General features: G+C 62.1%; 1 protein-coding gene across 3 annotated transcripts; it reads right to left on the bottom strand.

The window, feature by feature from the left end:
- Nucleotides 1-1,364: 1,364 nt before the first annotated feature.
- On the bottom strand, nt 1,365-15,006 carry TMEM9 (transmembrane protein 9). 3 transcript variants are annotated; one of them, XM_067027347.1, is made up of 6 exons: nt 14,851-15,006; nt 14,308-14,409; nt 13,184-13,275; nt 9,467-9,575; nt 7,440-7,571; nt 1,365-2,276 (listed from the first exon to the last, which is right to left on the bottom strand). In XM_067027347.1, exons 2-6 carry the CDS (start codon nt 14,371-14,373, stop codon nt 2,130-2,132), a joined length of 546 nt encoding a protein of 181 aa, XP_066883448.1. In that variant the 5' UTR covers nt 14,374-14,409; nt 14,851-15,006; the 3' UTR covers nt 1,365-2,129. The 3 variants fall into 3 exon arrangements, with proteins under 3 accessions (XP_066883448.1, XP_058915448.1, XP_066883459.1); XM_059059465.2 differs by lacking the exon at nt 14,851-15,006 and having other exon boundaries at nt 14,308-14,839; XM_067027358.1 differs by lacking the exon at nt 14,851-15,006 and having other exon boundaries at nt 1,365-2,279; nt 14,308-14,825.
- Nucleotides 15,007-21,475: the final 6,469 nt, after the last annotated feature.

Raw genomic sequence — 21,475 nt, 5'->3', positions numbered from 1 at the left:
GCCTCCGCCGAGCTGGCCGCAGGGACCCTGCTCCAAGGTCGCCCACGGAAAGGCGCCGAGGCACCCCTGGGAGTAGCTGGCCGAAAGCAGTGTGTGCGCGAGGTCAAAGCACATCGAGAGGCTGGGCTACTGGCGGAGCCCGTAAGACACCAAGGAATCACTCCTAACCTTTGACGTTAGTTTACTTGGACGTGCTGGGCTTATTTATAGTTAACAGCAGCTGCCTGCCACAGACCCAACCCTTAAGACTAGCCGGCGGGTCGGATCCCCTGCAGGACTCAACCGCGACGCCGAGGAGCGACAGCGCTCAAGGTCTCCCCTGGGCAGCGCGCTTTAGAGGAACGCGGCGCGCCGGGAGACGCCAACTTCTGGACCGGTGACTGATAGGCCGACGCACCCGTCCACCCACCGCTGGAAAGCGTCCCCGTCGTGGAGGAACCCGCGGCCCGCCGAGGCCTCCGAGGCAGCGGGTGGCCTGGCCGGCACCAAGCGCAAGCCGGGCGAACCAGGGCGGAGACGCAGCTGGCACTGGGTCCTCCGCGCGGCCGCCCGCAGGCCTCGCGCCTCCCGCTTACCCACCGCGGGCCTCGCGCCGGCCGGGCCCCGCCAACCCCGCCCTCCACCGTGTCGCTCGCCCCCTCCCAATGCCGGGCCCGGGTCTCTGCTCCTCTGGAGCCCCGTCTACACATCCCGCTGGCCGTGCCCTTCAGCACCTGTACGTGGCTCTGAACTCGGGCACGTCTTTGCAAACTGAAACGCCCGCTCCACCAAGACCCCGGCTCAGGGCTCCACACGGAGCCTTCTCCACACACCGACCTGGACAAACCCCGCGGGAAGAAGTTCAATCAGATCCAGCTGGGCCGCCGGGCCCTTGTTCCTGCCTGGGTCCCGGACGCGCCCCCACCACAATTCCGTGACGGATGGATGCACGTGACTCAGCCCTGGTGGCCCCTGGAAGCTTCTCCCGGCAGCACCCTTTCCCTGGCTGCCCCCACCCCTGAGTACCCGCTGGTTTTCACGTGGGGAGACGTACGGGCTCTTCAGTGAGCGCCACGTACCGCATCTGTAAGATACTGCCGTCAGACACCGTTCAGAGTTTCAGGGGGCTCTCCCACAAAGGTGAAACACAAATAAACTCAGGATACTTCCCGAAGGCCAGTTCACCCCCTCCCCCCTGCAGGGAACGGAGCCTGAAAGCAGCCGCGACCCCGCCCAGGCCCCCCGTGGGCTCCGTCCACCACAGCCACCTGGACTGTCCGGGCCCTGCCTCTCTGCCTGGGCCCCGCAAGGACAATGCTCCTGTCCCCTCTCGGGGTCCACTCGTGAGACACTCTTGGATCCACAAAGTGAGACAAGTGAGACAATTCCATGACGCTTCCTTCATTTACGAGCGACAGAAGGGTGGCGCTGGTCTCTCCATGCACTGGTACAATGAAATTCAGGGGCAAGTGTCAACCCGAGGGGAGGGGCCCAGGGGCTCAGAGCCACCGCTCGGCCTCGGGGTCCGGTGATCCCACCAGCGGCTCGGCAACTGCAGGCCGGGGCGGGAGGGGGGGCATTGCCTGGCTTCCGGCAGTGGGAACGGGGGCCGGGAGGCAGAGGAAGCAGAGTCCTTGGCTCTGCCTGCATCGATGGGGGAAGGCGAAGGGGAAGAGAAGCTGGAACAGCGTCCACGTGTGCCCTGAGGACGACGGCCCGGCTGTGGCGTCCGCCTTCCCAGCAGAGCCGACCCGAGGGCTGGAGTGAGGCCACGCCAGGGCCGGGGAGTCGCGGCGGGAGGAAGCTGGCCGTGCCCTCCTCTCCCACACCCGGTTCCTGATGACCGAGCTCCCAAGATGTGGAGCCGGGAGGGCGGCGAGGAGGGAGCGAGGTGACAGGGTCGCTCCGGTCCCGAGGCCCCCAGCCCTCCGCCCCATCCCTGAAGACCCCCTGAGCAGGCAAACCGAGACCATGGACCCAGCGCTCCTCCGAGATCATGCAGCTGAGCACGTGTCAAAAGAGGGGGAGCAGGAAGAACGCCCCGGGCTGTACAGGGAGAGCGGAGGGCGGCCCTGAGTGCGGAGAGTGGCCAGCTCCGTCGAACCCCGGGGGCTGGCAGGCGCGGCCTCGGGTCCTGCCTTGACCGTGACCTAGCTGAGCATCTTGTGCCGATCGAAGACCGTCTTCCGCTGCTCCTGTACCTGCAGCTTCCACCGCTGCTGCGCCCCCTCCACGCGCTCCAGGACCGTGTTCGCCCGGGGCCCGGGGAAGGTGGCGGCCGCCACAGCGCGAGCGTCCTGCTGAGGGAAGAAGAGGAGGCTTGGCACCGAGCGGCCGGGGGGCTCAAACGCCTGGCGTGGAAAAAAACGCCAGGAGAGCGACCCCAAAGGCCGCCCCGAGGGCCCACCCAGCGCAGGGCGCCCGCGGCCGCGGGATGGGCGGGGGCCTGGGAAGCGGGGGCTCCGGTCAGGCCCGGCCACGCCCCAGACTCGCTCCTGACCCTTGAGAGGAGCGCGGAGGGTCAGCACAGAGGACGCGGTCACCCTGCCGTGCGAGGAGAGGCGCCACGTGCCCCCACGGCCGGTAGGTAGCGGGCTGCAGAACTCCGCGGCCCTGCTGGCCACGGCCAGGACAGCGGGGAGACCCCCCAGGACCTGCTCTGCCGGGGCTGGGACCCCAGCTCCCTCCCTGAAGGACGGCGTCTGGCAGGGTGGGGCTGGGAGCTCGCCCTTCGTGCTTCCGTGCTTCCGGAGCCGCCCCGGCCGCCCTCCCAACTCTGCCCCAGCCCCTCCCCCACCCTCAGAACTGCCCGTCGTGCAAGGCAGCACCTTCCCCTAATTACCAGTCTCTGCCTCTGAAGCTCCGGAGCCCACGCATTTCCTGCAGGACCCGAACCTGATCTTTGAAGGGAAGTGGAGCCAAGGGCCAGGCCCACAGCCCTCCCTGCCTCTCATCTCCTGCCACACACCTCTCAAGGGATCCGCACACCTCTCTAAGCCAGGGCCGCCCAGCAACTGCAACTCTAACTCTGCTTCTAATGCCGCGAGCTGGCACAGCTTCTGTCGCCATGCAGCCGCCAGACTGGGGAGGTAGGGGCGGGGGACGGGGGCGAGGGGAGGGGAGGCAGTGCGCTGGCGGCGGGCGGTGAGGCTGGCAGGTCGTCACTGCCGCCCACAGCTCGGCCCAGGGTGAGTTAGAGATGGACGCTGCCCCCCGGGAGCCCTCGGCCCGGGACCCCGAGGAAGCCCGCTCTGCCAGGCTGGACGAGGACCACAGCAGCACCTCAGGGGCCGGGGCCGGAGCATCAGAGTCGAAGCGAGGACCCTGGGCTCTACAGCTGGGCCCTGGGGGGCCACCACCTCCCGGCCTCGGCCACTTAGCAGCTGCGTGTCCCTGACAAGCCGCCTGATTTCCCAAAGCTGGTCACACACACACACACACACACACACACACACACACACACACACACACACACACACACACACACACACACACACACACTTCACCACTTCACACCCCACTCAGCGTGACGCCCTCTGGCGTCCTCGGCCCTGCCCCATCTCACTGTTTTCGGTGCTGGTCACGACTCAGGACTTCGTGGGTGACGCCCCACACCCCGACACACACGGTTTACGGCGAGGAGCAGGGTACAGCAACACGCGTGAAGTCCTCAGCACGCTGCTGTCAGAGCTGGAGCCCGTGGGGCGATCAGTTTCCTTCCTCCCCAGCAGTTCACGGCGGGAAGACGACCGTGGAATCAAACCTGGCTCTGCACCCGGGCTCTGCCCCTGGCGCACGACCCCGGCTGACACCCGGTCCTCTGAACCTGCCTCCCACCCGCGGACGGAGCCTGCAGGAGCGTCTTCTCAGGGACAGTGGGCGCACGGCGTGCAGCGGTGCCTGGCGGATCACAAGCGCTCGATCCGCAGCGACTGTCAGCGTGAGACCCACTCCCGGAGCCCCCAGGCAGGAGGGGGGACCTGCCCTTGAAAGGTCACCGGTGTCACTACTTTCCAGATCGTCCCTTCCCGGTTCAGGACCAGCCTCTGCGTAGCCGTCTTGGTGAAGGGGCACGGGAGACCCTGTGGGAGGCTGTGGCCCCCCAAGGACCGAGCTAGAGCTACCCCGGCTCTGGGGCTACAGGGGCTTCTCTCCCCGCCGGCCGGCCCACACTCTCGTCCTCCCGGGAGCCTGGGGGCAGGCCCGGCGGGGGCTGAAGAGTGCCGCCTGCCCCCTCCCTGCCCCTCCCTGGCCCCCGGCTGCTCTCCTGTCCTGTCGGGAGAGTGTCTGGAGGGAAAAAGCGGAGGGAGCCAGGAGCGGCTGCGCATTAAGGGGCAGCTGAAATCCACCCCGCACCACAGGGCCACTTGTTTTTCCTTCACGTCGAGCCTGACAGATAGGTCCTAAGCGGGGAAAGCTGCGGCTGAGGCTCTGCACTCCCACCGCTAACAGCCTGACTAATGGGTAAAATTAGAGACGCCACGTCTGTCCTAGAAACGCCCAGAGCGGGGCCTGGGCCTCACCGGCTCTGCCACAGGACAGATGCTACCACTTCCAGCCCCCTTACCCCCCAAGGTGGGCCTCTGGGCAGCGAGGGCAGGAGGGGGAGCCCTGCCGACCAGGAGGAAGGCGCTGCTACCGACGGGGCTGGACAGGCCTGAGGACGAGCGTCCCTGGGTGCCGGGCGCTCTTGGCGCTGCACCTGGATTATTCCCAGGCTCACGAGACTGGCTTACGGGCTACGTGATTCTCATCTGCGGCTCTGCTGCCCAAGGTCACACAGGATCTGGACCCGTGTCTCCCGAGCCCCACGTTCGAGCCCTCTGGGCTGGCGGAACCGTGCGCGCCCGGCCTGGCCTCCCTGCCCCCGGCCTCTGGCCTTGCTCTGCCCAGTAACCGCCTGCAGCCGGGCCCTGCCCCGCCGCCTCTCGGCCTTCCTGCCAGCAGTGAGGGCGCCGCTTCAGGTCAGGGCCCCAGGGACAGGTCTTGCTCTCGAGGCTGCACCAACACTTGGAAAGCCGCACGCACGGCATCACAGCAACCACGCTGAGACAGGAGCTCAGACTTGGAAAACTAACCAAAGGGTTCAACGCAGGACGCGAGCGCAGAGCCTGGGCTCCGCGGGACCCACAGTCCCAACGCCCCGCCCCTGACGGCCCCTGACGGCCAGGCCACGAGGTCCCGATGGCTGTCCTAGAGACGTCCGCCAGCCCTGCCCTTCCTCGCCCCCCCTCCTGCTCTGGGCTCGGGGACGAGGGCCCTGTCCCTCTTGGGCTCCTCGCCACCCTGGGAAGGGAGGGGCCGTGCGGCAGCCCGGGGTCCCCCGCAGCCATCACTCCTGCACACCCCTCTCTCTCCCCGGCTCCCGCCCAGAGGGCTGTGGGCTTGGGGGACCCCTGCAGTGCTGAGGCCCACGCAGCGAGGCCCAAAGACACCCACAGCCTCGCAGGAACCCTTCCTTTTCTCTCTTCAAAGGGGGCCAGACCTCCACATCTGGCACAGCTGTTTGCCGTCTCTGCCCCAGCAAAAAGGCTGGCTTCCTCCTTTCAAAGGGCGTCTGAGCCGAGGGATTAGTCCTGGCGCTGCTGGAATCAGGAAAGGCAGCGCCCCGCACCGGGGCCCACGGGGCCAGCCGGCACCTTCAGAGGGAGCGGGGCTTTCATCTCCGCAGTGCTGTGGGCCAGGCCCCCTTCCTCTCTGTCCTCGAGCCCCAGGGCAGGAGCTCCCGGCTACAGGAACGGGGGGACGAAGCCAGGGGCCCCCATCCTGGGAAGCGATCGACCCCCCGAGCCTTCTCAAGGGCACTGAGCTGCACAGGCCAGAGCCGGACTTTCGTCCTCTTGGGCTGAAAGCTAAGTCCCCCGCCCCGGGGGACCCCACCCTTCTGAAGGGAAATGCCCTTCGGAGCATCTCCAGAGATTCGGCTCAGCCAGGCAGGGCCTCCTCCCCTGGCCAGCCCCAGCCCTTAAGCGGGCCCTCCCCACCACGGAGGACCCCGCGGCCAGGAAGCCTTCCCACACTAACACCGCGGAGAAGTCCGCCGCCAGCTTCCCCCGCCCCCCTCCTGACATCCTTCTACCCGCATCCCCGACTGGGGGCTCTGGCCCGGGCTGGGACCCCGAGGGCGGGCCCAAGGGCTGCGCGTCTGTCTACACGGGGCACCTGCCGGGGACCGGAGGAGCTGGGGCGCCCAGGACGGGGCCCGTGAAGAACGTGCCGCTTGCCCGCCCTTCGGGCTCCGCGGGCAGCTGGCACACATCCCGGGGGGGCCGCGGAGCCGCGTAATCACGGCCCATCTCTCAGCCGCGCCCCGGCCAGGACTGCAATTACCGCGCGTCCCCGAATCAGGGGGTGCTCACCCGCGCCGCTCTGCCCCCGGCGGAGCTGCTGTTACCGCGCGTTAATAACCAGGTGGGCGCACGAGATTTCCTCCTGGACAGAGACCACCCAGCTGCCGGCCCCCCGCCTGCCAGCCCCAGCTCCACCGGCGGGGCGCGTGTCAGCAGGAGGCTGGGGGCACCCGCCCCGGAGGGGCCACGGGCTCCAGGGACGGGCCAGGCCCCCTCCCTCCCTGGCCGTGTGCAGGCCTGCCCCATGCGGCGGAGCAGCTTCACGCTGAGGCCTGAGCCCCAGCCCCTCTTCTTGGTGGGAACCTGCCCTTCCCAGCTCCACCCGCTGCGTGGGATGCCCTCCAGGGCGACAGCCCGCCGGTGGTGCGGCCTAAGCCTGGTGCTCTAGTGACCGCTCACCCCTTCGCCTCGCTCACCTGCGTCTCTGCAGGAAGAGCCCCTCTTACACATACACGTGTTAACCTCCCGGCTGCGGTCCCTCCACCCCGGCTTTACGTAAACCAGGGTGAGGCCGAGCTCTCCGTACCTGTGTGCAGCTGGTCCCCCGGCCAGGAAGCGTCCCGAGACCCACCTGCCTGCAGATGCCACCCTCTGGGGCACCCCTCGTCCCTCACTGCCGTCTCGGGCACACGTGGCAGCTGTGCAGGCCCGAGGGGCGAGCTCGAGGGGCACAGGCCAGGAGCCCCGACACTGTCGCGGCTCCGCGCACGGCACACACCACCTCTCACTCCCACAGAGCTGCCCGCGCCTCCTGTGTCCCACTCTGGGCTCCCCTGACTCTCTGGGTACACTCTCCAAGTCCACTGTCCGCCTGACACCGGGGTCTGAGCACCCACATGCAGCTGCCTGACGGGCTCACTGCCCCTCTGCTAGGAACGCAGGGCGTTAAGGCGGCTCCCCGACCTGTGCACCGAAGCTGCCTGATGCCAGATCAGGGAAAACTCCAGGCTGCCCCCGCTGAGGAAGCGCTGCAGTCCGGGTGATGCGTAGGCCACCGAATGGGAGAAGAGCCCACTGGAGCACTGGGGGAGGGGAAGACAGCCCCCACCTGGGCCCCAGGGACGCCGCGAGCGGGCGGAGGACCCGGAGGGCCGCACGCAGAGCCGGTACCTCGTTCTCCTCCTCGTTGTGCAGCCGCTTGGTGTAGGCGTCCGGCTTTCGAATCAGAGGGTCCACCAGCATGAGGAAGGCCATGTAGAGCAGGAGGGCGCCCACCACCGACAGGTAGACGACGATGATGACCTGTGGGCGGAAGAGACCGGCTCGCCCGCGGGCGGCCACCCGCCACCCCCCTCCCTGCAGTCTGCCTTCACGGGGCAGCGCGGCCTCGAGGGGACTGCGGGCGCGGAGAACGACCCACTCCACCTTTCCCGACTGCCCTCGGAGGCCGGGAGCCCGCAAGAACCACCAGTTCTCCGGCAGCACAGAGATGACAGATGAGACGCCCCCTGGAGCGGAGGGCAGGGAGGGGAATCCGCCCGGCCAGACGGGGGTGGGGGGAGTGCCCGTCGGAGCGGGGAGAACCGAGCCCCGCTGAGGGCAGCACAGGGTGATGGGGTGGGACCTTCAGTCCCAAGAGGGCGAGTCACCGTCAGGGGGCAGAGGGGACAGGCAGGTGGCCACAGCCGCCCCCCACCCCATCAGTCACAGCAGGAGGTGAGGCTAGGACAGAAAGACTTCCAGAATCTCTTACAGGCCTGCAGAGCCTCCCAAGCTGCAGTCATTTTTGTTTTACAGAAAAAAGAGTCAAGGAAGCTAATGAGACGTTTGCCAGCGTGGGTATTCCAGGCACCTTAGGCAGGACCCCGGGACGCTGCCCTGCAAGGTCAGTAACACGCCGCGGTCACTGGGGCCACAGCCCGTCTCCACATGTCCCCTGGGGGCTGACGCCCACCTGCCGCAGACCCCCCCACCCCCGGCCACACGGTCACCCCCAGTCCCAAGAATACTAAGTGGTGGATGTGCCTAGAACCCAGATTCGCTGAGCACAACTCCCACACGCCTCTTCTGCTCCGTAACCGCCCGTCGCTGCGGACCCTGGCCCCGCGCCTGCGCCGTGACGGGAGCCACGCCCGGCCCACAGCCACGCCCCTCGCTGACTGGGGCATCTTTAGACCCGGTAAAGGATCAGAACTCTTGCCTGTACCCCAGGAAGGCGGGTGGATAGGGCTGACTCTAACAGGCTGAAGCTGCAGGGGGGTCTCTCTGGTCTCTTAGCAAGGACTAGAGAGAAGCTGGGGGTTTAGGAAGTGTATCTGGCGAGGTCCCCACGTCAGGAAGTCCCTTCCAATCTAAGGTCTTGGGGACCTGGTCCCCCAAGCGTGGGGCCAGTGGGCAAGCTCAGCACGGAGAGGAGCTCCACGAGCCAGGCAGGGAGGACGGCGGTGAGGTCCACTTCCTCCAAAAGAGCCTCAGAAGGGAAGCCCGACGCAGGCTCAGGGCTGCTGCCAAATGCCTGCGGGCTCCTTCCTGATGCTACTTCCAGACCCTTCAGCAGACGCGCAGAAATAAGCTTAAAAGCCGGACCAGGAGGGGCTTACGTTGGAAGTCGGCAAGCATGGCCAGGCTCGCCCTGGCTGGGGGGTGGTGGTGCTGGGGGATCAAGTCTGCCTGGAGGGGACCGGGGACCGGGCCTCCCCATGTCCTCACTGACGCCCGCAAGCACGGGGTTCAGGGGGAGCAAAGGGGCATCCAATGCCCATCCTGCCAGGCCCGCAGCTCTGGTGTCGCTCTGGAAGCTTAACCAGACTGCAGGCTCTGGAGGGCAGGCTGCCTCCGCTCCAGCATCCCCTACGGTGCCCGGGACACAGCAGGCGCCCCGCAATATCTACTGAACAAATGGAAGGCGAGAAGGGAGAGGAAGACGGGAAGCATGGGAGAAGGGGTCTCCAGCCCGCCTCCCAGGTCCCCCCTGCGAGTGTGATGGCGTCAGAGGGGAGAACGGCTCCAAGGGGGGGTGCGAAAGGGGTCCCTGTGCTGCACCCCGGCCAGCCTCGGGGCCGGCCCCCCAGCCCCGAGCAACGCTGCAGAACAGGACCAGACGGAGGGTGGGGCGCGGCCGCGCAGGCCCCCAGGGAGAGGAGATGGGGCGGGGCGGGGCCGCGCAGGGGGCGGGGCGGGGCGGGGCCGCCGGGCACCTTGATGGTGGTGGTGCTCCGTTCCTCGTACTTGCACTCGCACAGCAGGCAGTAGGCCTCCACGTCGTGGCCGGGCACTGGCATGGGCTCCACCACGTGCAGGCAGTTGCTGCAACAGACACAGGGCTGTGGGCGCAGCTGGGGGGGCTCCCCAGGGAGGGGAGGGTCTCTGAAGGGTCAGGCTGGCGGAACCCCTTGCCCAACCCACAGCCTCTCGAGGCCCCTGCCCTCCGCGACTCACCGGGTTAAGTGTCCTGAGTGTCACAGCGGCACAGACTCCACCCCCCCCGCCCCACCCCAGTCCCTCGGGTCCAGGGTCTGTCCCCATGGCAGGCAGCGCCTCCGCCAGCCCTCCTCTGACCCACAGATCCACAAGCCAGTGACTCTGTCTTCTTCAACATCTCTGAACCCCACTTCCCTATCCCCCCCCAACTGCTGTGTCTCAGCCGGGCCCTGCCACCAGGAGCCTGGTGCCCTGGGCCTGAGCCTCCTCTGGGAGCTGTGCCTCTGGGAGCTGCAGGGGTGGCGCTGGATGACCCTCCAGGCCCTTCCAGCTCTGGCCCGGGCGGTCCCAGGGGCCCTCAGGCTCAGACGGGGTTTCTGGCAGAGGCGCCACCAGTGTGGGCTGGCACGTCCTCCACAAGCCTCTGTTCCTAAAAGTCCGTATGTGGAGGGTGTGATTTTACCTGAACCTCTGACGACCCCATTTCCGCGCTGGGCACGTGGCTCCCCGCTGTAACTCAGCCCTTGCCCGGGGAGGGGCCGCTGGATAGGGCCAGCTCCACACCTAGCACTGGGTCATCACTCCTGGGACCTCCCCTCTCCAGGGGCCTCTACCAGCCTCCAAGGCCCAGATTTCTCCTGGGTCTGGAAGGCCACTCCGGTGCGCCAGTGCGACGCATGCGCTCCCCACAGGGATGTGTCCTCTCCCCAGAGAATCAGTGAAACCGTGACATGTCCCTTTCTGGGGGTCCGTGAAAGCGCCTTGATAGCGCCTTAGGGGCCAGGGTTACCGAAGGGCAAGCTGCTTTCAGTCTCTGCCTTCTGCGGGTGATGTAGCTCCTCCGGGCCTCGGTGTCCCCATGGACACAACAGAGGCTGAACTTGATCGGTGTCCTTCAAAATGTGCTCCCTGGGGCACTCCAGGACCCTCTGTGCCGGAGGGTGGGTGGGAGGGAGGGGCCGTGGACGTTCCCGCTCAGCCGGGGCAGTCCTGACTTTTATACGATGTGTTTCCGAAACAGATCTGTTTGAAGCCTGTATTTTTAGTAGCGTGAGAGACACCGCACCGGCCAGCTCTGGGACTGTCCCTATAGTGTTCTCCTCGGGAGCTCCACCATCAGGGCGAAGGTGTCGGGGTTTCTGGCCCTCACAGGCAGGCTCGAGGACCCCCAGCATGAGACGGCAGAATGCCTGGGACACGGAACCTGGCCTGTGCCACTCAGACACCTGGCTTCACCCCCCTCAACCAGGGGAAGGCCCAGGTGTCCTCCTCGCAGTGGAGGGACCATGCGGAAGGGGCCTGAGGACACACCTGGTCTCCTCTGGCCCCGGCCTGAGGTCTAGGATCACAGGGTCAGGCCCCACGCCTCCCCTAAGGGGCTCCAGGCAGCCTGCGATGCCTCCCCTCCCTGACAGGCCAGGGTCTCTGGGTCCCAGAACCCTGGGGTCTCAGCTTCCACCCACCGGCCTTCACAGAGCTGTTCCTCAGGCAGCGCCTAATGCTGACCTCCCGGGGGAAGGAGATAAACCAGAGCCTGAGAGGCCCAGGTAGGGCTCCGTCCTCCGTGGCACCCACGCTCGGCCTGGGGCCTTACTCTGGCCCCCGTGCGCAGACGGTGCCGGTGCCTGAGGGATGTAGCCGGTGTCGGGCTGAGACAGTCTAGCCATTTATTCCTGACGCTGTTTGAACCGTAACCACAAGATACAAAGGGCTCACGGGGGCTTCCGCAGGACTCCAGGTCCTGGGGCTTTGTAACTCCAACAGGACGGGCAAAGACAGAAGGAAGCTTGGGCTTCCCTCTCGGGCTGCGGCGTAAGTCGGATGACGGTCCCCTTGGTGGCCTCTGGGAAGCCGGAACGATATACGTTACTACTACCATCAGCCGACATTGATTCGGCCTCACCGTGTGCTGGGGATTGTTCTAGGCGCTATGCTTACTTGTACGCGCATTGCCCCAGAGTGCGCTCGCGCACGCGCACACACGCACGCACACGTACGCACGCACACGCACACGCACAACACTCAAAATACTGCCACCGCTTTACAGATGAGGAAACTGAATACGGTGGGGCTTAAGTAACTCATCTCACAATGAACAAGGAACAAAGCCAGACTGAAAGGCAGGCAGAGTCGATCCAGAGTCTGCATCCAACCAGACTGGTTCTCAGAAAATCACCCACTCAGAGCTGGACAGGTTCAAAAATCCCGAAATGCTGCTCTGGACCAACCGCATCCAATCACTTATTTAAGAAAAAGTTTCTGCCGTGCCCCACCCCCTATATTCACTGAATCAAAACCTTGGGCGGGGCGGGGGTGGGGTGGGGGTGGTATCTAACGTACAGCATGGCAACTATCGTGAACGATACATGTTAACAATTACGTACACTTGAAGGTGCTAAGAGAGCAGATCTTAAATGTTCTACCACACCCACACCTGCACGGTTACCCTGTGAGGTGTCGTCTAACCTCGTTCCACAACAGATACACGTATCAAATCATGTAACCTTATACAACGTCACATGTCTGATTCATCTCAATAAAGCTGGGAAAAACAACAACAACAAAGAACCCAAAAATCATGGCGGAGGGGGTGCTGGGACTCTGTATTTTCTCAAAGCCCACCTGGTGATCTGACAGCTGACCAAGTAGAGACAGCGCTGACCTGGGCTCCCCCGTGTGGCATAACCGCTCCGCGAGGACCTGACACGGGCATCACCGCACCTGCGCTCAGAGCCCTCCAGGATGAGGCGGCCCTGCTCCTCAACCCACACTTCAATCTGGTTCCCTGGAGCTCTCCTCGCTGGCCCCAGTCCTACACCCAAACTGCACGGTGCGCCTCAGAGCACGCCGGCCCCTCTCCTGCCCTCTCAGCTGCGTGTGTCCCCAAGTCCTCTCCTTCTCAGACTATGATTCCTTAAACCGTTCTTTCCAGGAGAGCATGTTGAAACTTGCCTTCAGCAAGCTGATGTCCTTTCTCTGAATGATCTTTTGATTATTTCTCTCTTTTTTGAAGTGAGGCATCCAGAAATGAATTAAAGACTCCAGGAGTATAATGTAAATTCTCTCTGGGCCTCAATCTCTGCAGCTGTAAAATGGGAACACAACCCGTCCCACTGCCTTACAGGGTGGTTAGACACTGGCATCAAATGACACGTGTAACAGAGCTTCACCAAGAGCACGCAAGTAGGCGAAAGATCCCACGGTATGTGGCTCTAATACTTACCTCTCCCAGCTTCTCTGTTACCATTTTGCAGGTATGAACAAACACCCAAATCGAAGCAAATCAAAATAACAAAATCCACTCCTCTGAGCAGGAACCCCTCAGCTGGAATTAAAGGCATGTGGACCCTATTTCTAATCGGTTGTGTGACCAGGGACAAAATATTCCTTCGAAAGGTTCTCCATAGAAATGGGAGAGCAAGCTTATCCTCCAGGGGTCCATGAACCCCAGTCAACACCCACAACCTCAAGGGCCAGCCTGGGCAATGCCTTACCAGTCCTTCTGTGACACATTCTGGTTGTAAATGTGTCCACTGATGTTTCTATACGGTGGACAGATGCATTTGCACCGGATATCTTCAGAACTCTGCGGGAGAAAGCACAAATCGGGTGGTTAGGGCCCCTGGGTTCAAGTTCTCGCAAGACTCTCAACTTTCAGTTCCCTGTTCCATAAGGTGACCATATGAATGCTCCTGACCTTCCTCCATGCCCAAGTTCAGCAGGAACGACTTCTGCAGGAAGGATGCTACATCACAGGGTCCTCAAGAAACTGTCTGGGGGCGCGAATGATACTCGCGGAAGGCTGCCCAGGGCTGCCACTCCCAGGTACGGGGCTTGGGGGAGGAGCAAACAGCGTGGCAGTCCTCTGCTCTGGGCCTCACACCTGCGTGTGTACCCGGGTCCAGCAGTCTTGGCGGCTGGCCTCTTCCCCCAACCCCACCTCCAACTTCCTAGGTTAGGATCAGGGAAGGAAAAGGCTGGGGTGAACCAGAAAAAGTGGACGTTTCCATGGAAACGCTCAAGCAACCCCTCTGGAAGTTCTGTTCTCCCTCCCTGGAATGGGTCAGAGACCACAACACAAAATTTCCATTCCAATTAGCATTCCCAGGAGGAGGTGGAAACAAACCCTGAGACTCAGTCTGATTCAAAGCCTCAGTGATCTTCATCATCTCGAATTCCAGAGACCTACCCAAACCCAGCTCCGGGCCATTACCCCTAAGGAATGGAAGTTACCTCGAGTCCCAGCTCGAGTCCCACCTCGGGGGTGGGTCCCCTCCACCCAGAAACCTGCATCTGTGCAGACTTCACACTATGTCCACTCCTTAGGCTACTGGAAGCTCCGACTAAGGCAGTAGGCACCCAGGAGCAAAGAAAGAAGGTACTGAGGACTTAGACAACTTCCCCAAACACTGAACCCTGACTGGAATTCCACCTCCGGCGTGCCAGATCCAGAGGCGTGCACCGCAGACGCCCCCTCTCCTGGAGGCCTGCAGCCTAGGGCCGGGAGAACAGGCGCCGGCACGGCCCGAAGGGGAGTGAGGGGCCGGGCTGCAGCAGCAGCGCCCCCCCCCCCGGGATGCCGGGGCGCAGGCAGGGTAGTCGTGCATGGGAGCTGCACCTTGTTGGCTTGGGCTGGGGGCACCAGCAGACTTCCGACCGCGGCCACCAAACACAGGAGCTTCATGCTTCTCAGATTTTCGGGGCCGGCAAGACCGCCCACCTGGAAGAGAAATACTGAGGCGGAGAAGGGGCGGGCGGCCACGCAGCACCCTCGGCCCCGGAGCGAACCGCCCTGCTCCGGCACGGGAAGTGGGTGGGAGCTAGGCCCGGGGTCCTGGGCCTTCCAAGCCTGGTCCGCGAAGGCGCTTCCCTCTCCCCCAGGCCTCGACTTCCACAGCCCACTTGGCGCGCCGGGCCGCGGGGCCTCCTGGGCGGGGCCACGGGCCTCGGGTCCGCCGGACATGGCCGGCCAGCGACACCCATCTCGCGTTCCTCCACCCTCCCTCATCACTGCCCGCAGCTCCCCCGGCTCGGGCCGAGGAGAACCTGGGGCGCGGAGTCTGGGAGCCCCAACCCCACGACCAGGCCGCGGGTCCGGGACCCCAGGGCCCTCGCGACCCCCGCGACCCCCGAACCCCTCCCCCAGCGCACGTCCGCTAACCTGCGAACCCCGCCTCCGCAGCAAGGGACCCGGCCGGCCCCGCCCCTCCAACTTCTATTGGCTGCTGGGGATGTCGCCACGGCAGCAAGGCCCGCCTCCGCCGGGCGCCGAGGCTCCACTCAAGGGAGAGGGAGGCATTTCTCAACCCGATCAAACAGGAAAAGGGAGCGTCTGCAAGCTAACGAGAAGCTGGGAAGGTGTGGCCTCCTTGCGGCGGCGGAATTCCACCGCCGAGCTCGCTCCTCCCCGTATTCAAAACCCAGGGTTTCGGAGCGGGCCTAAGGCCGCTTCAGTCTTACCGTTTTATAGAGAAAGCGCTTGATAAACAATAAGCTAGTAACAACAATAACGATAAAAGCAGATTCAAGCGCTCTGTCCTCATCCACAATTTGGAGATGTTATCTGAGTCGCATCTTTGCTGCAGAGGGCGGCCCCACCTCTCCTCCCCATCCCCGCCAGGAGGAGGAACCCGGGCGGCGAGGGGCGGCGAGGGGCGGCGAGGGGCGGCGAGGGGCGGCGAGGGGCGGCGAGGGGCGGCGAGGGGCGGCGAGGGGCGGCGAGGGGCGGCGAGGGGCGGCGAGGGGCGGCGAGGGGCCCGTGAAGGGTGTGCCCCGCAGCTCCCAGCCTGGTCCCCTGGTGCTGGTTCTGGACCCGGCAGGTGGGAGCGGGACGTGCGGAGGGCGGGGGAGGTCCGGGCCGCCGAGGGGCAGGGGTGAACTCGGTCCAGCTGCAAAGGAAAGAGAGAGGAGTCGTCCGAGTCTAGGACACCGACCCTGGTGAAGACACCTGGGCTTTGGTCCCGCTCTGCCACTAAGCAGTGGTGTTACCTGGAAGACACCTCCCCTCTCCCGCCTCTGCTTCCTTGTCTGAAATGAGTTGGTTGGATGCAAAGACCCTTTCAGTCGATATTTTGGGCCTGAAGCCCGCCCCCGCCAGGTACTGTGGGTTTTTGTGCACTTCGTGGGGGATGTGTTGGTCTCTCCTACTGACGTGTGTCCCTCCCTGTATCCCCTCCACCTGCAGGGGCCCTGTTTGCTGGATTGGGTAGATTTAAAATCTGCCCGCCGGACCACCGGCAGGAGGCACCACCGTGGCACACAGAGCTCGTGGGCTTTGGCCCTCGGCCAACCAGGGCACCAATCCTGGTTCGTCTCGTACTAGTTGTGAGAATCTGGGTGGTTGGCTTATCCTTTAGAGAGCCTCGGTTTCCACATCCATAAAATGGGGATAATATGACCTACTCTCAGGATATAACGAGTCTATATGTGCAAAGCACCTGGAACAGTGGGGACTCTGTCAACGGAGACCGTACGTAGCTCATTCTGGAGGTCAGAGTGGCTGCTTTGGGGGGCCGGCTGGGACAGAGAGAGGATGCCTGTCCCGTGGGAGCAGAAGGGACAGTTCAGGCACTGGAAAAACACCCTGCCTCCCCCCCATACACCTCCTGTGGGGCGGTGGAGACCTTCTTGGGGACAAAAGCAGAGGGCCGAGTCTCGGTCACCTCCAGCACATGGTCCTCTGACACCCGACACTAAAGGTACCCAGTTCTGGTCTCACCATCTTCACCACAAAATGGAAGCGAGGCCTCCCAGCTTCCTCTGTGCACCGTCATCCTGCACGTGTCAGGAGTGCAAGGATGTGTGTATCAAATGATCTTCGAGCCCGTTCTCTCCCGTCTCCACGTCGAGTCTATGCCAGTGACCCTAAGGGACAGCCACCATTGCCCTGCGGCGCACTGCACTCTCGCTTCCTGCTTCCATCCTGTCTTCCACCCAATCCTGTTTTCAGCACCTCGCTCACTGCTCTGTAATCCCTGCGAGCACCCTACCGCATCAACTCGAGACCCCTCCGCCTGGTGTCCGCGCCCTGGCCCTCCCATCTCAGCTCTGGTTACCCCGCGCAGCTGTGTCTCCCACATTTGGCTTTGCTCATACCAGCCCTCTGGGCAGGATGTCACCACCCCTCAGCCTGCATCTCGTTTACACCTCTGCCCCAAGCGCTTCTCTTTCAGAAACTTTTCCCAGGTAGCCCTACCTGACCCAGTGCGCCTCGTTCCCACACGTCCTGTGTGGGCCCTGCGTTTAAGGGCCAGACCGTTGAGAGGAGTCTGAACCTCTTTATTCGATCCAATTCCACAAGCGTGTGCCGCGTGCTGTCCGGATGCCCCAGGGGACGCAACGGACTGCCGCATGTGAACCCTGCTTTCGAGATGTGTCTTGTAGAGAAGGCTTGTAGCCAGAATGTAATTTAATATAGTTAAATTCTGTAGAAGAGTTTCTGCACTAAAATGTTTCTGGAATACTACGCACCCGGCACTGTGCTAGTTGCTAGGATATATCAGTGGACAAGAGAGACCCTGTCCCTGCTGTCATGGTACTTGACGTTTATTGCAGGAAACTGACAAATCAACAAGCCGTTACAATCCAGGGTGCTGGAAGCTGTGGAGAGGAAGACCTACAGAGGCCCATGGGCCAAGTCAGCCCGGAAGGTGGAGAGGGTGCTTTGAAAGTCACGGGGGCTACCGGAGCTGGGCCAGTTTGGGGCAGAATAATGCCCCCCCCCCAGATGTTCATATCCTAATTCTGGATCCTGTGGCTATGTCACCTTACGTGGCAAAAAGGACTTTGCAGATGTGATTAGGTGAGAGCCCTCGGGATGGCGGGAGGACCCCAGATTATCGAGGTGCACCCGGTCTAATCAGGTGAGTCTTTCAAAGAGGAGAAGCTTTTCTGGTTGTGGTCAGAGAAAGATGTGAGGACAGCAGCGGGGTCGGAGACACTGAAGGTGGAGGAAGGGACCACGAGTCAAGGCACGTGGTGTCCTCTAGAAGCTGGGAAAGGCCAGGAAGCAGACGCTCCTCTGGAGGCTGCAGAAGGAACCAGCCCTGCTGACACCCTGACTTGAGTTCAGTGACACCTGGGTCAGACTTCTGACCTGCAGAAACGGGACATCGTAAGCGTGTTTTCCGGGGGTTTTCTGGCTGTGCCGCGCGGCAGGCAGGATCTCAGTTCCCCGACCAGGGATCGAACCCGTGCCCCCTGCAGCGGAAGCGCGGAGTCTTAACCACTGGACCGCCGGGGAAGTCCCCAGTACGTGCTGTCCTAGCCACTGAAGTCATGGTAATTAACACATTTAGAAAACTAATCCAACCAGGAAGGGTGGGCCAGGTTTGGCCCAGATCGCAGGAGCAGGGTGGTGAGGGCAGGGCGTCCGAGCGGAGGGGGGGTCGGCGGGCAGAGATGGGCCGGGAGAAGGCACGCAGCCGAGGGGCGGGGCGCGGGGGTCCAGTTGGCTCAGGCCCGGGGCACGTGATGGGAAGGGAGGACAGAGAGGTGAGCGGGGGCCAGACCTTGCCAGCAGAGGCTGCGGGAGCCGGGGGCTGCGGCTCGGGTTCTGGGACTGGATGGAGACCAGGTGCCGCAGGAACAGGCTCTGTCCAGCAGAGGAGGCCAACCCTGCTGCCTCCTTGCGGGGAAGTTAGTCTGTTAACCAAGAGAAGTCTGCTAGTCTTCACCCCGCCCGGGGTTTGGAGCCCTGGGGCTCAGGGCAAAGCGCAGGCCCTGGTTTCCCTCTCCCGTACCTGCTTTTACCCGCACAACTCTGTGTCGGTTTGGCCTTAAAGGCATCGGAGCCAGAGCTGAGGGTCTAGTTTCCTCCCCACTCCCTGCACCCATCCTGGGCAGAGGGCCGGGCTGCTGGCGTCATCCCCAGGCTGTGGCCACCCTCCTGGCATCCATGGCACGGCCCCGGTCTCCCTCTAGGACCCCGCAAGGCCTGTCTGTCCCGTGTCTCGTGGCCTCAGGCTCCTATGAGATGACTAAGTCCCTGGTGGTTCCATTAGCAGCCTTCCCAGGGGACAGCCACCCCAAGGGGTCATCCGACCGGAGCAGAGAACAAAGCCCAAGGGCAGAATTCAGGCACCGTGTGCGTTCTGGACCACAGAGGAGCCCTGACCCACCCCTCGCAGATGGCAGGTCGGGGTCCCTGGAGGCCCCGCGAGGGCGCGAGCTTCCCGGAGGATGTCTCCCCTCTGCCCACAGCCGGACTCCCCAGCATCAGGGCACGGGGGGCGGAGCGGCCCCTGCTGACAAACACACACCCCCAGCTGGGCGCTGGCCTGGACCCGGGCCCCCAAGCGCACCGCCTCACAGATGGGCGGCTCTCCCAACACTAAGCGAGGCAATGCTCGATCAAAGAATAGCTATATGTATCGATAATTGAGCAAAACTTTGAATCGAGGTGTTATTCTGTCTAAAGTTTAATATGGGACATCGATTCTGTCCCGTCTAATAGATATACAGACACACACGTACATGTGCACTAACGCACACACGCTCACACATACGTAAGTGTAAACTGTGGACCCACTTGCCGCCGGACGTTCTACCCGCGATTATTCTCCAGGCTCGTCCCGTGCGTGGCCTTGCCCTGCGCCCCCCTCCCTCAGTTGCCCCGTCTGGGCTCAGCCCGCACCCCTGCGATGCTTTCTGGGCTCAAGCAAGAGGGCGCCGTGGAGTGTAGGGTGACAGTTCTCTCGCGGGTTTCCATCTTCTTCTCCACGTCAGATATCTTGGTTTGGGCTGGCTTGGGGTTCCACTCTCAGTGGGGTGTCAGGCGGGCTGGGGTTACAGTGAGACTCTGGACCAGAAATCGTAAGATCTGGGCTCAGTTTGAACGATGCACTCCCATCCAAGCACCAACCCCTTGCGGCTTCATTTTCCCCGGAAGGGATTTATTTAGAAGAGCAGTTTTAAAACTTGTGGGTCTCATGTCCTATGAAGTAATAAGAAAACAAAAATGTACATATATATAGGTCTCTGCCCCAGTTCCTGACACGGGTCTCCTAAAATCTTTCACTTCCTGAATGATCGGATGGTCTGACATCGAGCTCCCAAACCCCGTGGAATTTCCAGGGTGATGGGAGCATCTTTTGTTCTCACGAGCCCACTCCTGGTGGCCTCCTGGGTGCGGGCTGCTCCCTAGGAAGACCAAGCCATGATTAGAAGCTTGGAACTTTCAGCCCTACCGTCTGTTCTCCGGAGAGTTAATAATCGATCGTGCCTACGTGATGAAGCCTCCGTAAAACCCCCCAAAGCACAGGGTCCGGAGAGCTTCTGAGTTCCGGACACGTGGAGGTGCTGTGAGCATGACACACCTGGAGGGGCTTGGAGTCCCCAGCACCTCGCCCCGGGAACTGGCCTACTGTCTCTTCCACGGCTGTTCCCGAGTTGTATCCCTGCATAATGAGCTGGTGATCTCGTAAGGAGAGCTCAGTTCCCTGAGCTCTGTGAGCAAAAATACCAGAAAACCGCTGAGCCCAAGGGCAGGGCGCAGGCACCCTGATCTACTCCCGTCAGTCAGAAGCACGGGTGACAGGCAGGACTTGTCACCGGACCTGAAGGGGGGGGGGGCTCAGCCTTACGGGAATATATGGTCCTGAACCTATGAGTCTGCGCTAACTGCAGTTAGTGTCAGACAGCCGGCAGGCATCGAAGAATTGCTTGGTTTGTGGAAAACCTTCCTATCTGGTGTCAGAAGTGTTGCTGCACACTTCTGAGTACAGTAAGGGAAACAAGAGTAGTTTCCCCATTTTCACAACCCCTTTACACTCTTAAAAATTATTGAGGACCCTCAAAGAGCTTTGTTTATGTCGTCATGTCTATCAATATTTAAAGCATTGGGCTTCCCTGGTGGCGCAGTGGTTGAGAGTCCGCCTGCCGATGCAGGGGACGCGGGTTTGTGCCCCGGTCCGGGAGGATCCCACGTGCCGCGGAGCGGCTGGGCCCGTGAGCCATGGCCACTGGGCCTGCGCGTCCGGAGCCTGTGCTCCGCAACGGGAGAGGCCACAACGGTGAGAGGCCCGTGTACCACAAAAAAAAAAAAAAAAAAAAAAAAAAAAAAAAAAAAAAAAAAATTTACAGCATTAAAATTAAAACAAATTTCACATTCATTTAAAAACATATTTTAAAACATACTTGTTTTAAAATAACAATAATAAACCCATGGCAGACATACACATCTTTTGATGGAAAAAAAAAAACAAACAAACCCCACTACATTTTCCAAAAGAAAACATTGAATGAGAAGAGTGGCATTGTTTCACATTTTTTGGTAAATCTCCTTAACGTCTAGTTTAATAAGAGACAGCTGGGTTCTCACATCTGCTTCTCCACTCAGCCCCTTGTGATATCACATGTCACCTACCCTCTGGGAAAGGCCACTGTACGCTTGCCGTGGAATGAGAGTGAGAAAGGCAAATGACATCTTAGAATTGCTAGGAAAACAGTTTGATCTCTTGATCTCCCCGAAAGAGCCTTACGAACCCACTGGGTCCTCAGGCCACACTTGGAACACTGCTGGTTTACAAAACCCTGACTCCTAACATTCTGTGCGCTGGCTGACAATACTCTAGGAGAGTGTTTTTCAAAACACGCTCCTGGGAATGATTCATGGGACGCTACCGTGTTGGGGAGAAATGTGGTTTCTATGAATAAATTAGTTTGGGAAGCCTTAGCTGAAAGCAAATTACATAGATGTATTTTACTGCAGGACTTTTTAGATGCTTCAGTGTGGCAATACACATCGTGAATCCCTTAAAACAATACACTTGTGTGTAATATTCCTC

The sequence above is a fragment of the Kogia breviceps genome, chromosome 1, assembly GCF_026419965.1.
Source record: "Kogia breviceps isolate mKogBre1 chromosome 1, mKogBre1 haplotype 1, whole genome shotgun sequence".
Classification (NCBI taxonomy): Eukaryota; Metazoa; Chordata; class Mammalia; order Artiodactyla; family Physeteridae; genus Kogia; species Kogia breviceps.
This window is presented reverse-complemented; position numbering and strand designations above follow the sequence as displayed.

Coding starts and splice junctions, on each gene's coding strand:
- TMEM9 (XM_067027358.1), bottom strand. CDS start 14,697: ATGAGGGAGGGTGGAGGAACGCGAGATGGGTGTCGCTGGCCGGCCATG. Junction 13,276..14,307: donor CCCCAGCCCAAGCCAACAAG/GTGCAGCTCCCA, acceptor TTTCTCCCGCAG/AGTTCTGAAGATATCCGGTG. Junction 2,280..7,439: donor ACAACGAGGAGGAGAACGAG/GTACCGGCTCTG, acceptor TTCTTCCCTCAG/CAGGACGCTCGCGCTGTGGC.